We start from the raw sequence: 14,242 nt of genomic DNA on the forward strand, positions 1-14,242 counted from the left end.
AGCGCAATGTCGACTGCGAAACGCGTGATTTAACGCAATAAAAACACGACCGTAAACTTTTTGTGGTTACACTACGTTTCGATTGCCGCGTTTCATACTTTTTTTTCCTTCTTTGCGTCCTCGAAAAAATAATTGGTCGTTACAGGAGTAAATCAAAACAAAACTGGAGTTAAGAACGTAATTGCGGTAAGAAATATCAATAAATGGCTTTAAGCAAACAAACGATAAAAGTATTAATATTTTAATCTAAGAATCTATTCGAATCTTAAAAATAACGATAAAAGATAACGAGACATATGGCTCGATTTTGGACATTGTTTTCACTGAAAAACGTGCGAACAGGGACTTGTTTACCATAAAGTTAGCATGACGTTTGATGATGATTTTTAGGCAAACATTGAATGTGATCGTAACGGAAAGAAGCGCGATTGTTTCGTATCGTATACTCTCTGAAACGACGCGCGCTGTATTACTTTCGATTTCGATTAAACGACGAGATATTTCACAGTATGCAAGGTCGTGCACACCGTGTCGATTGTCGCGAACACGGTTTGACAGCTCCGGCTGACAGATTTGGTCGGATGTCGCAAAATCGGCGGGAATGACCGTGAAATAGATAGCCGGCACGCCGGATAAATCTATGGAATTTCAATGTTACTCACCAGATGAAGCACGGTGTTGACAACTTCCCGATTCGACACCTGTCCCACTTCGATCAGCCCGATCAGCACGGCGAATTTCAGGCTGTCGTTCATCGCCATCGCCACCACCTCCTCGGGCCGTTTAATGTCACTGAACGGTGGACTTTTCATGTCCGCCATCGCGACGGTTATTTAACCTGATAACACGTTTCCCTCGCGAGGAAAATATACGATAGTTTACACAGAGACCGTCTTATGAACGAGAGCTTTTCCCCGTCACATGATAATACAACACAAATTGATCTTCCATGTTAGAAAGTAGACACTGTTATGAGGAGCCTGCCAGTACGGCAACGCGAAACACCCTAGCGACGCGGTCGCAATACCAACACTAACTGAGCCCGTAAATTCCTACCTGAGCGGCGTACGCCGCTGTGGTGGGGGGAGGGCGCGGCTTACGAACCGCTTATATACCCATATGAATCAGTAAATATTACACGCTGCTTTGTTTATTCGTAATTTAAATTTACCTTTTCGATATTAAAGTTCCAATACGCTGCCTACGCTGTGCCATGGAATTAATTAAAGTATTTAAATAAAAGAAAAATTATACTCGTAAAATTTGTAATATTTTTATCATAGAAATAACAATATAACGTACTAAATGTATAATAACAATTTTGTTCCTTTAATAGAATATATATCATGCATATATGTATATAACAATGCATGTGAAATAAGCAATGAATAAGGTATACGAAATTACGAAATTCATCCAGTAATCAATGTGTTAATAATCACGATGATAACATACGTAAAGGCGAAATACAAATTTTAACTCGATATAATTATGAATTATTTTTGTTAAATTAACCTGTAAATGATGTCTGGTCGTATGCATTGTTTGATTTCCTGCTTACATATGAACTTCTGGCAATAATACTATTGATTTATTCCCGATAATCTCGATTAATACCGATAAGATATACAAAATGTATGAATATTTATATGACATGCTTATAGAATCACTTTTATTCAAACCGAAATAATTGCAGAGATATCCGACATATATACGGATTTCACTCGAATTTACCTTTAATGAATAAATATTGTAGATTATAATAAATTACGATATGTATGTATACGGTATTACAGAGAACTACGGTATGAGTATGAACTGGTATGAGTAACACATGCGTCACTAGTAGTAAAAATGGCGTCGGCGGATGTTGAACGTGCTAAGGTAAGTGTCATTTTTTAAATTTTCCGCCTATATTACGCTACATCTAGCGATTATTCCTATTGGGAAGAATCACGTGTACAAATGTTTGTTTTCATGTATAAACACATATTCAGTCCTTGATTTATACGCGTAATATTTATAATTTGAAGGGCGTTGGTTCTCTATTCTGTCATAACAACAGTATTCTTGATAAAGCTCTCCGTATATGGATAGTACTGCTAGTTTCCGGCCGACTTAGTAACTGTTAATAATCATGGCCTTTTCATATTTTCAGATGGAATCTACCCTACGTAATTTAAAATTGTCTGGTCATGTTGGATTCGACAGTCTTCCAGATCAATTGGTAAATAAATCCGTTCAAAATGGATTTGTATTCAATATTCTTTGTATCGGTAAGACAAATATGTTTGTTAGTTTTTAATACATATGTGTACTATAAATTTTTATGATTGTTAACATTTATAATTGTACTTTTAATAGGTGAAACTGGACTTGGAAAGTCGACTCTTATGGATTCTTTATTTAATACAAGTTTTGAGTCTATGCCAAGCCCACATAATCTCCCTGCTGTAAAACTTAAAGCACATACCTATGAATTGCAAGAAAGTAACGTTAGGTTAAAGCTCACTATTGTCGATACGGTTGGTTATGGAGATCAAATTAATAAGGAGGACAGCTTCAAAGCTGTTGTTGATTACATAGATGCCCAATTTGAAGCATATTTACAAGAGGAATTGAAGATAAAACGATCTTTGCCAACTTATCATGACAGTCGTATTCATGTTTGCCTATATTTTATTTGTCCAACAGGACATGGGTAAATATATGGTGTAATATATTTCTTATGGAAAAATTTATCATTTTTATTCTGACATTGTCTTTATTAATATTTAAATGTATAATTATAGATTAAAATCAATTGATCTAGTCTGTATGAAAAAATTGGATACGAAAGTCAATATTATTCCAATTATTGCCAAAGCTGATACAATATCTAAAACGGAATTACAGAAGTTTAAGGTATAGCAGAAGTTACAATCATCTATAGATATATTAATCTATTGCAGCTTTTTTCTTTCTCGTCTGTTCCAGACTAAAATTATATCTGAACTACAAAATAATGGAGTTCATATTTATCAATTTCCTACGGACGACGAAAATGTTGCAGAAGTAAATACTAGTATGAATGCCCATGTACCTTTTGCAGTAGTTGGTAGCACAGACTTTGTTCGAGTTGGTAACAAAATGATGCGCTCTCGTCAATATCCATGGGGCACAGTACAAGGTAAAATTACAATTATTTGCTATTATTAAAATATGTGAATTATCCTGAACCATGCTGTTCTTTTTATAGTGGAGAATGAATCGCATTGTGACTTTGTTAAATTGCGTGAAATGTTAATAAGGACGAATATGGAAGACATGAGAGAAAAGACACATTGTCGTCATTATGAGCTATATCGTAGGAAGCGACTAGAACAGGTAGTTTATTGCACAAAATAAAAATTTCTGAATCTGGCTTACATAATCCAATTATTTATAATTATAATTTTCAGATGGGATTTAGCGATGTTGATAGTGAAAATAAACCAGTTAGCTTCCAACAAACCTGCGAAGCAAAAAGATCCATTCACCTGCAAGAGCTCCAACAGAAGGAGGATGAAATGCGACAGATGTTCGTGGCACGAGTAAAGGAGAAAGAGGCTGAATTGAAGGAGGCAGAGAAAGAGGTAATAGTATTTATAATTTTTAATGTTTCTGTAGAAGATCCATATAATAATTTCATTTTTGTATGTATTACCTAGCTTCATAACAAATTCGATAAACTGAAAAAAGATCACACAGAGGAAAAGAAAAAGTTGGAAGAAAGTAGAAAGAAGCTCGAAGACGATATTTTGGAATTCAATAGGCGAAAAACTCAATTCGCTCAACAACCTCAACATCATACGTTAACACTAGGTAAAAGTAAAAAGAAGTAGAAATGTCCACCATTGATGCTGCAATAAATAAATACGATGCTCCATTTTATATCTCTATACACGTATAAATATTGTTACTTTAATCGCATAATATTTGATCACTGAGATTAAAATTAAATTATCAAACGTTTTCGAACGTTATAATTTATATTGCATTCTTATGTATTTCTTTACTCGTAGATGTTATTTTATACCAGACTGACTATCATGAAAAAAGTGATGTTTACCAAATTTAACTTACTTTTTGTATTAACATATGCACTTTGAGAAAAATAAAGATATATTTGTTACTTACAAATACATCCGTTTAGCAATCAATTATAATTACTATACAGATGTCTAAGAGATTTATAATTAAATATTTTATTGTTCAACAAAATATAACAATTAACACAATAGTATCGTACTTAAATAAAACTAACGTTATTAGCGGCATATTTTATGCGTTATATGAAATACACGAACTGATTACGAGCTACTTTTATAGAAGCATGTTTTGATTACTAACGTTAAGTAAAAAATGAAAGTAGGATGTGCAACACAATCATATCACATTACAAATCATGAGAAAATAAACAGACTATGTTTGCAATGATATCACGATGTTCATCGTGCAATGGAATACTTATAAACTGATTCTCAACGTAAATCTCATAAATTCGATATTTCAGTTCTTAACAAAAATCTGCAGGACAAAAATCCATTTGATGCTAGAATAAATAGCATTGCACACGATAAATTTACACGAGAACAAACATAAACGAAACGCGTGAAATCATTCTCAATTATAAAATTTCGTTTAACGAGAAATACTCTAGAATACTCTGCGTTTAATTAAGCAGGTACGTACAACTTAACCGTACTATAGACATACTTATCTGTAACGCGTTTACGATAATAATATAATATGGCGGAATCATTTCATTCGCGCGTAGCAATAATGACACTCAACATACTCGTGAAATAAATCTGTTTCGATCACTACGTTTAGAACTGATTGCGTTATAATTTACAAATAAATACATTCTGCGTATACGAGCGAAATATCTAAAACGAAATAGATTACACACTATGTGTCGAATACTAATTTACGAAACGTACAACGCTATGATACAAAATCAATTTAGACGATAGAAAGGAAAAAGTCTAACAAAAAGGAAAGCTTTGAACGGCAACGTTAATAGCCTCAACGTGCCGACATTGCTCGTCGTATATTTCTTTGCTTTGGTATTCCTTTGCACACTGTGTCCTTGCATTTCTGTGAACCGAATAAACACATGTCGCTTTGTAATTTCGCCACAATACGTCCTTTGTTACACCTTATCCTATGTATTTATTATAAAAGTACAAAACATATATTATGGCAATTATCGTGAAGCATTTTGCGTGTTAGCAAATTTAGTACGTATCGATTATGTGCCAAAGTGTAAGAATTATCGTCAGGGTCGGTGTCGGTAGATACACGTGTATGTGTCTAAGAACGATATAAGAAGATAGATTTTCTTCTCAATGATAAGAAAGGTTCAAAGATATCCTTTGAACGTGAAGCATGAAAATAATAATCATTCGTGTCAATCGTTTAACACTGCTATATAATAATCTAACAATAAATGATCTAATATTTCAAATAGAATTAATCGATGTAACCGACCCTGTTATTTGTTACAATCTATGTGCCTTACATTGCTTACCGCGAGAAATATTTAAGTGCACTACGAGATTCGCCCCTGCGGGTCGCAGCAATGACCAAGTATAAATAAGTAATAATTAATTGCTTCATCCCCTTTTCAGAATAATAATCCCGCACTCTTGTAACCGGTTACCTAATCTTTAAAGCTTGCATTTCTACAAAAAGACGGAGTCGTTCGATCGGTAAGTTCAATTTCCTGTAGCTCTATTTAGCCCGACAAGCTCGATTTAAAATGTTACCTGAGTCCTTAATTGCACTTTCTTCTAATTACACGCATGGGTCAACTTCGAAGCCGAGGCAGCTCGTTCGCAGCGTATACACTGTGTTGGTCGTTATCTTCGATGTAAACGACATTCCGATAAGCCTTTATTGCCCGTGGTCGTTTCAACATACGTACACCATTACGAACTTTGGTCATTGCGGTCTTACGACTACCTCTACCAGGTGCATTGCCCTCCCGTCTATTTCTGTTAGACAATTTCCAAATCAAGCGTTAATATGCCTGTCATCTGTGGAATGTGTGATACTTAACCGTTTACGGGTCGTAAATCGAAACCGATGGAATCGTTGATACCTATATACGAAAGGCAAGTCCTTGTTCTTCTAAACGAACAACTTACGCGAACATGTAGGAAAGTACAAATAAATACAAGTCGCATTTCTATACGTACATACATATACATATAGTACATACATTGTAGCATGAACACAACGTATAATTCGATGTGAATGTACAAAAATAACGAGCGAATGTATATTATAGATCTATACAATATATTCGTCAAAAATTCGTACGGATGTAAAAATGGTAAGAATCAGCGGATATCGCGGGAGTCTACTCAAGAGTAAGATGGCATATTAACACGCTTGTCAGGATATACGTGTAATATTAGTGCTCCCCAGCCATATTACATGACATGTAAGAAAAATAGTGCCATCCCCTGTATAACATATGCATATGTATATGAGAGACAGTGGTGCATTTAATACAAGTTCTACTATATTTGATCACGAGAATAGCACAGAGATAGAATTATCCAATCCCTCGATATCGTCAACGCGCCATAGACAGCGGTTGGAAAGAAGGAAGACGTCGTTTCTCGGGGACGTTACTGATCTTTGTGTATTTTATAAAGATTCAAGTATGTAACGTTCCCGCCGTTCATCTATCAGCGTGGTACTCTCGTAACTTCTCGTGCTTCTATCGAATAAAAGTCTGATCCGAATGAAAAGACGGAACAGAAGTTTCATCCTTTTTCAGAAGAAGCCACCCTATCGAATTGTCTCTTGACTTGTACGAAACGGACCAACAACAGCATGAACGTGAAGTAGCGTGGACTTGTAAACAGGCACTGTGCTTTTAGGCTAACGGGCCGAGACGGATTCCGGTGGAGGACTGCGATACTTGGCGCGAATAGGAAGAAAGTTGGTGTGCTTGTTGCCGTGAGGAGAAGGCGGCGTGCTCTCGCGGTTGAGGGTCCTCACCTGACAGGGATCGTGCCTCGCCAAGAAATGCTCCAAGGTGTCCCAGCCCCCGCCCACTCTGACCATCATGTGTCTTCCCTTCAAAAGCTGCGAACACGTCGAGTAATATTGTCATTAGTAACGGAAGATGTACTTCCAACTGTACGCGGCAGGTTAACAATGTAAAAAAGCTTTTTTTGAAGGCTGCCAGGATTGTTTGATGCAGGTGTGTTTCTAATAATAAGATGTCTGCATTGCGTTTCTAGAAATGTACAGAACCACCGATATGAAGTCGCAACGATGTTGTAACGAAGCCCAATTTTACGAGTTTTGATTACCGCATAATGAAAGGTAAATCAATGATACGAAATAATACTATACGCACATATAGTTCAAATCTTAATTCGAGATAAAGGATCAGATAGATAATACATACTCTGATGAAGACATTTCGTCCAGCGATATGGTACCGTCCTTCGCCAACTTTACGCACCTTCAGTTTGGAGCATCTTTCGGATGGGCACTGGCAGAGTCTCTGCACGGCCTCTGTGGCTCTTCTTACCTAAAAGCAGTAAACAGGCCACATCGCGATGTAAAAGTTGGCCACGGAATCCAAATAACATTATGACAGACGATGCTCAGATGGACAAAGAATGATCGACCTTCACCGTGAGATAAATCGGTTCGACGTGTCGCGGGGAAAGTTGCTACAGCGGCCTCTCGGAACATCCGCTCTGCGGCATGCAGGAATCCGACACGCGAGGATCCACGAACGTGTAAACGCATACGTGAAAAAGCTTAAAGCGTCCCGTTCGTACCTATTGTTTCTTTCTTCTCCCTTCCACGTGAACGGGCGCGTTCGTGGCGAACGTGACACGATGCAACTTACCGAGCAAATTGCACGCTCCTAGTCAGTATTACTTGCATTTATTACGGATAAAAGCGGAATTAATCTTTCAAAAAACTTGGAGCGTCAACTTGAGCCCTCGTGAAACGAGCTAAATTGTTTCTGGCGCAATTGGTAGCGTATGTTAATGAAACGAGAACAAGAGAAAAAGGTAATAACGCGCATTGTTCGTTGGATAATAAGCAGTTCTAATTTTGCACTTGTTCCGCAACTAGTTTTTGAGTAGACTTCAGAGTTCATGATGAATGCAACATTATACCTTTTATATGCTTGTTACTGTAGGATGCACGTAAGTGAAATAGAAAAAAAATGTTGTAGATGATTTTAACGTTGAACATGTGTTTTCATTTGATTTTATTTATGAAGCAAGCCGTGTTTAAATTTATTTCGAGATCGTTGAAATTGGGGCGCGTATGATGAATTAAATTGCTTTATTTGTAGCTTCCGATACCAGAATCAAAGTAAAGTAATTGGTGATGACCCAAATAGCTTAGCCGATAAGCCGAGAAATCGATAAATGAAAAGTTCTAATTTAAATTTACGATTAAGTGCTTAAGATATTTTTTTTAGATATTCCCGTGTTTCAATTTATAATTAGATCTGTTTTAGAAAATATGTATATTAAAACGACGAAAGCTTACTTTCCAAGGTTTCGCTTCCGAATTATTTAACGATCAGAAATTTCTGTCAGAGAAGTGTCTAAAGCATGGGAATGAGAAACTTGAATACCAAGCATTTAATTTTATATCGGACGTAGAAACGGTTTGATCAGCGTACCTTACGATCGAGTTCCGTTATGGGACCCGTGTGTTCCGGCGGCTCGGCTGGCGAGGGCAAAGGTGAACTCGATGGCGATGGAAGCTCGTCCGGGTCCTCCGCGCTTCCTCGTGACCAATCGTCCTCCGTCGTATCGCTGGGTACTCCGTCGCTACCCGTTGGCCCATTGTCGCTCACCGACCTTCTCATTTCGGGCTCGTGCGTCACACCGGTGGTTGGATCCAGCCATCGCGTCGCCGTCAACGCGACTTCCGATGCTGAACTGCAAAATATGGTGCAAATTGGGTCGAAATGCCATTGAAATTCAACATAAAAGAGGATTCTTTTGTCCTGTTACCTAAATTTTAAGTGGGTAGGTACTAGAAGCTTTAAATGCTCTCAAATCGAGAACATCGATGACACTCTTGAGAAACTTTTTCATCACCAATTTTTCGATTTTTCAGATACTGTATTGCATTCGCGTCACGTGCTTCTCATCGCCATTGAATTTCCATTAAGATATAGATCATCAAAATTTATTCAAGTTAATATCGATAATATACGTCTTCACTTGAAAATTATAAACTTCCCTGATGTTTGATTCAACAAACACAAACCGATTACAGAATTGTTAAGAATTGAAAATTGTTGTTAATTATAAACAGAATATCTTCTTGAAATACCAATTGTACGATAGCGATGTCGTCAAAAGCGGAGATGTAAATAGGAATGGAGAAATCAAAAGGCACAATACCTGCTGTGTTTGATCTTCTCTGTCGGAGGTCTGGGTGTTGCGGTCGGGGACGGTGATTGAAACTGCCAAGAAACCAAGCTGCTATGGGATATACCACTATCGGACAGACAGTGAAGATCTCGCTCTTGTTCGGCAGCGATTTCCCTCTCGAGCTGCACGAGTCCCGGCGGTTCGACCGAATACCTTGACGCCAATCGTGCCACTTCCAACAGACACAACACCACGTTCCGTGGCTGTCCGTGTAGGACTGTAAAATTAAAAATATTAAAGAAAATGAAAAATTTGTCGTATGTATACGTAGTGGATCTAGCAATTTTTTATTGCGTTACATGTTTATCTAGTTGCAGAGAAAACGCTGGAAATGGTCGTTCCATAATTACGTACGTGCAAGTTTACATTAATTTACAATTCACCGTAGAATGGTTTATACAGTGGCCGACTACATATTTATTCATAAATAATGAAAAAAATAATTGGAGCAAAAAAATCGTTAGAATTCAGACAAGGCCAAGTGAAACATACGTTAAAAGGATTTGCATTTTAATGAAAACTTTCTATCTTGAATTTATACAACATATGAGAAGATTTTATACGTTCATAATTTATCAGGTGCTTCGAAGCTTTCCGATATTTTAGTTTCTCCGATTGCTATATCGGGCTACGTGATACATCGCAGTCCACATGGTGAAAATTACAAGACAACCTAGAAACCAGTCTCTTTACGACCGTCTCATCCACGCTACCAAAAAAAAAAAAAAAAAAAAAATGGGATTCTATTTACAGAACGTAAGCGATGACACCCTCGACCTTCTTCAACTACCATTGTAATTGACCAATTTAGCCTACATTTCGCGGTACATCTCATTTATTCATTAAAATAGATCGTCTTAACCAAACGAAATGATCATCATATTATTCGCAATAAAATTGTAGCTACTTCTTAATTCAGAAAAAAATATCGCATCTTCGATCAAACTAAAAAAAATTCTTCATATACTAAGACAACTATTCTCAACGGAAGAATATACAAAATTTATCCTTGTTTGGATAATAGATGAGCTTTTTAATCTACCCCAATTGCTTCCTCGAGCTATTCGTTTCTCCTATGGTCGGCGGATTCGTAAAGAGACAAAAGCTTTGTTCCGCGTTAAATCTACGTGCCTGATGATTTTACTTTTGTAGTACGAGGACGAGCATGACACGAAAATCCACATTCACAGGTTTCCGTTCCAACGAAAAAGAATTTCAAACGGGACGAGCACCGTGAAACGAAACAAAAGGAAAAAGGAAAAGTCCCGCCATTATATTTCGTTCCACTGTATCGAGCTTCGAACGCCAGCAGTATTTCAACGTCTACATCGGTCCTATCCAAGTTAAATCTAAAGTCTGTGGCACTCCATTTGAAATATTGTAGCAAAAGCAAAGCAGAGTGACGCGTTATATTCGATGAAAGTGTTATATTCGAGAAACGCGTGTTATTAATAGAAACGTAAGTATATTAATCTTCTATAATCGGATTTTTCTTCTCACATGAGAATGAAAAGTGAAAGAATTAAAAAAATAATTACTGCTGCAATTAGACCATGAAATAATAACAGACACAATTTTCGAAACATTCTTGAAAAATACATATGTTATTTTATTAAATACTGATTGGATGTTGCAGTAGTAATTGAAATCCATACAATCGTCTTTGATACGAAATCTTTCAATATTATTTTCATTCCCTTAACTTCTGAATCGGCAGTATATCAGAGCTATGTGTACCAAACGATCGTAAAAGGAAGACAAAGTATAAAGGAGGATAGAGGTCAGTAACGGCAGAAGTTCGAAGTTACTGAAAGGCAAAGTTAGGGGAAAGTAAACTTCGGAACTTATTCTTTATGGGCCCATTGTTCTTTCACCGTTATCGTACTTCAAGATTCCAGTATACGTACGTATGTATACGAAAGTAAAAATAGACAGCGCCATTTTGCACGACAACCATCCCCATAACGCATGACCCAGTGGATCACTTTTTCGCAACTCTGAAGCTTCTTCGCTTCTGAGATTACATCAGCTACGAGCTCTCATTGTTTTTCGTCGTTGCATTGAAAGTCAGTCGGCTACGAGGGAAAAACAACTCTTTTTCATCGTTACCACCGCGAGACGCGGTTAATTCGCGGCGATTATTCTTCCTTTCGTGGTAGCTTTGCATTTGCATAGCCACGCACAGCCGGCTACGCGGCATAATTGGCGGGATTTCGCTTTTAATCGGCTCAGTTATGGTCGAGTTGCAGCTATAGCGAGCGAAACGCGGCTAATAAACGAGGCAAGTCGATTACAACGAATTAAGATTGATTAGCTCTTGGCTTTCTTACCGAGATCGTCGCTCTCGAACAGAAGATTCTCGTGTACGCCTAGTCGTCTGCAGAACTGTATGAAGTTCTCCATGTTGTCCCGAGAAAAGAAACTGCGACGCGCTGCGTTTTCCCAGCAGCGGCCCTTTATCACCGGCATAGGCTGAAAAAGAATCGCGAGGAATCGATCACTGAAAAAATGCTTATTACGCGAAGACGAGGAGATCGATAAATGACTTATCTACAGGATCTATATTTTATTAACATACGAAAAACAATCGGAACTGAAATATTTGACAAGAAGTACGCGAATTGATCGATACTGCTCGCACAGTGCATCTTACACGAATGTTAAGGGTAGGCTCTCAACAGCGCGATTACTCACCCCTTTCGCTTTTCCAGCATCAATCGCTGTCCTCGCCTTTTCTTGGATAACCCTCGCCAATCGACACACCACCACGCCATTGTCCAAGGCGTCGAAGAAGTTGTCTCCCGATACGATTTCCGAGTCTAAGATAAAAAAAAATGCGGTCCACTTATAAAATTTATTCTTTTTATTCTACTAACAAGCCGACAATTCTTTGTGTCGATTCAACGTATTACGCAAATGGCCTCTCGAAAGCAGCCAAGAGCATCGACGAAGTGGCGTCATTGTTGGAAACAATGGGGCAGTTCTCCTCGGGCTCTCCATCGTAGTCAAATTCTTCCCTGCAGTAGCAGGGTGACTTTCGCTTTACAGTTTCTCAGAGTTTTCGAGGGGTTGATAAAAATGTAATTACGCTCTTTTGCAACTTTCTACTATAACACATCTTGTCGATCCTTTTCAATTACAAAATCTTCAAAAATTCGTACATTGAAAAGTTCATAATCGATCGGAGTGTTGAACTATTCAACTGCGCTTCGCTATCGCGCGACGGAGAAAGCGAATTAACCCTGGCGAATGCATAGGACGCGCTATCGCGGCTCATCAAAGGCGACAAAGGTCTCTAAGATGACACGACCGCCAGAGAACGTGAGAAACCATTCAACGGATTGCTTCAGATTCATCTATAGAACCTCTACCTACTAAAGGAATCTCCGTTCAAATCAATCCTCGTACATACTCTTCCTTCGATCTTCTCAACTCGTCGTACATCCACATCCACCCTCGCTTGTATTTAGTACACGGTAGTCAATTTCTCGGCCTACGAAAAATTGATCGCTAGGAAATCTAGAACCGTTTCACGGTGGCGTGCTCGGTCAAGCGAAAAACGATCTAGCTAGGACACTCTCACGATAGGCCAATTCGTGCGTGACTACGCGAAATCATTTCAATTTCGTTTGCCGGCTTCGTTGGCTTGTAAACAGGATCAAGGCCGAGATTTTTCGAACGCCTCGCGTTCTGTACCAGAAGCAGACATCGCGATGCAGCGTTACGGACGCACACGTGCAGAGTTACGCTACGTAGAGGGAAAGAAATAATACAGAGGCACCCACGGTTCTCCCACGCTGCTGGGATAGATGGAGACGGTCGAGAATCTAAGGAAAACCCGATGGGCCACGACACGATCCGTGCCATGTATATAGATATAGCCAGGATACGATGGGAAATGGGAACTAGGTTGGGCTGACGGAACGATAAAGCCTCGTAGATACGGATGGTAATGAGAACCAGCGTCGTGGCTCGTGACTCGACCTGCTAACAATAGGGTTGCACCCGGGGCAGAACGAGAAAAAAATTGTTAACGGGCAGGCTTATGGAGTAAAGTCCATCACATGTTGTTTCGTGGGACACACACGTGGGCCCAATGTGTATGCAACGTGTACGTGTGCGCACACGTGTATAGGTAACACGGCGTGCATACGGACGTCGTCGTCAGATCTGGTACGCGAGTATCGTTCGCATATGGCCTGGAGACACACAATGGCAAACCGAGTGCAACGAGCTCGTGATAACGACTGCTCTCATACTTGTGTTCATAGGATGTATAACCCTTGCTCGATCTTACGAAAGATCACGGGCGTGAACGTATTTGAGTGCGAACCGCGCGACGATCAACAGCAACTCGGTCACCCGGAACCGACTGCGGTAGTTATGTTCGACACTATGCGAGTTGATAACGCGACGCCGTTTAAGGGAAAGGGCGAAGTCCAAGTATTCGATAATTAAACGATGAATTTTCGTGCGAATCTTTTGCACGACCGAGCTAGTATTTGTCTAACGTAAGATTATTACGTTCTACATTTTCAGTATATAACTTTACCTATCTTTTCTTGAGTATTCGTATAATTGTATCCCTCAGAGACATCGGACAATCTATGACAGAATTTTTACAAGTATAATTTCTACTGGGTTAATAGCGTGGTATTACGTGTGCCGATAACAACCGTACACCGTGACCCCCATTTTCTTACTATCCTTGATACGCTACCCTTCGATTTTAACGTTCGTCTGACCTCTTTAAACAGCGGCTCGAGCCTTTTTCAGAG

General features: G+C 38.7%; 3 protein-coding genes across 7 annotated transcripts in view; 1 reads left to right on the forward strand and 2 right to left on the reverse strand.

Annotated features, from left to right (window-relative positions):
* LOC100749771 (neurobeachin) overlaps positions 1-1,033 on the reverse strand; it is a 418,748-nt gene extending 417,715 nt beyond the window's left edge. Inside the window, exon 1 of the mRNA XM_033321947.1 lies at positions 663-1,033. Within this exon, the coding sequence (XP_033177838.1) occupies positions 663-821 (159 nt within the window). The 5' untranslated portion in view covers positions 822-1,033. The remainder of the gene's footprint in view (positions 1-662) is intronic.
* Positions 1,034-1,661: 628 nt separating this feature from the next.
* LOC100750127 (septin-2) lies at positions 1,662-4,163 on the forward strand. Its single transcript, XM_003491256.4, has 8 exons — positions 1,662-1,884; positions 2,159-2,276; positions 2,365-2,701; positions 2,793-2,904; positions 2,977-3,169; positions 3,239-3,366; positions 3,441-3,614; positions 3,690-4,163. The coding sequence occupies exons 1-8, from the start codon at positions 1,855-1,857 to the stop codon at positions 3,861-3,863; spliced, it is 1,266 nt and encodes a 421-aa protein (XP_003491304.1). The 5' UTR covers positions 1,662-1,854; the 3' UTR covers positions 3,864-4,163.
* Positions 4,164-4,201: 38 nt separating this feature from the next.
* LOC100740025 (growth arrest-specific protein 2-like) overlaps positions 4,202-14,242 on the reverse strand; it is a 30,280-nt gene continuing 20,239 nt past the window's right edge. For 2 of the 5 annotated variants that reach the window (XM_003491257.4, XM_012388230.3), the window contains exons 3-8: positions 12,159-12,283; positions 11,795-11,936; positions 9,435-9,681; positions 8,702-8,963; positions 7,454-7,579; positions 4,202-7,125 (exon numbers count right to left, since the gene is read on the reverse strand). In XM_003491257.4, coding sequence (XP_003491305.1) covers positions 6,919-7,125; positions 7,454-7,579; positions 8,702-8,963; positions 9,435-9,681; positions 11,795-11,936; positions 12,159-12,283 — 1,109 coding nt within the window. In that variant the 3' untranslated portion in view covers positions 4,202-6,918. The remainder of the gene's footprint in view (positions 7,126-7,453; positions 7,580-8,701; positions 8,964-9,434; positions 9,682-11,794; positions 11,937-12,158; positions 12,284-14,242) is intronic. The other 3 variants (XR_002947104.2, XR_002947103.2, XR_002947102.2) reach the window with 3 other exon arrangements.

Source organism: Bombus impatiens, unplaced genomic scaffold, assembly GCF_000188095.3.
Source record: "Bombus impatiens unplaced genomic scaffold, BIMP_2.2 scf_0543, whole genome shotgun sequence".
Taxonomy (NCBI): Eukaryota; Metazoa; Arthropoda; class Insecta; order Hymenoptera; family Apidae; genus Bombus; species Bombus impatiens.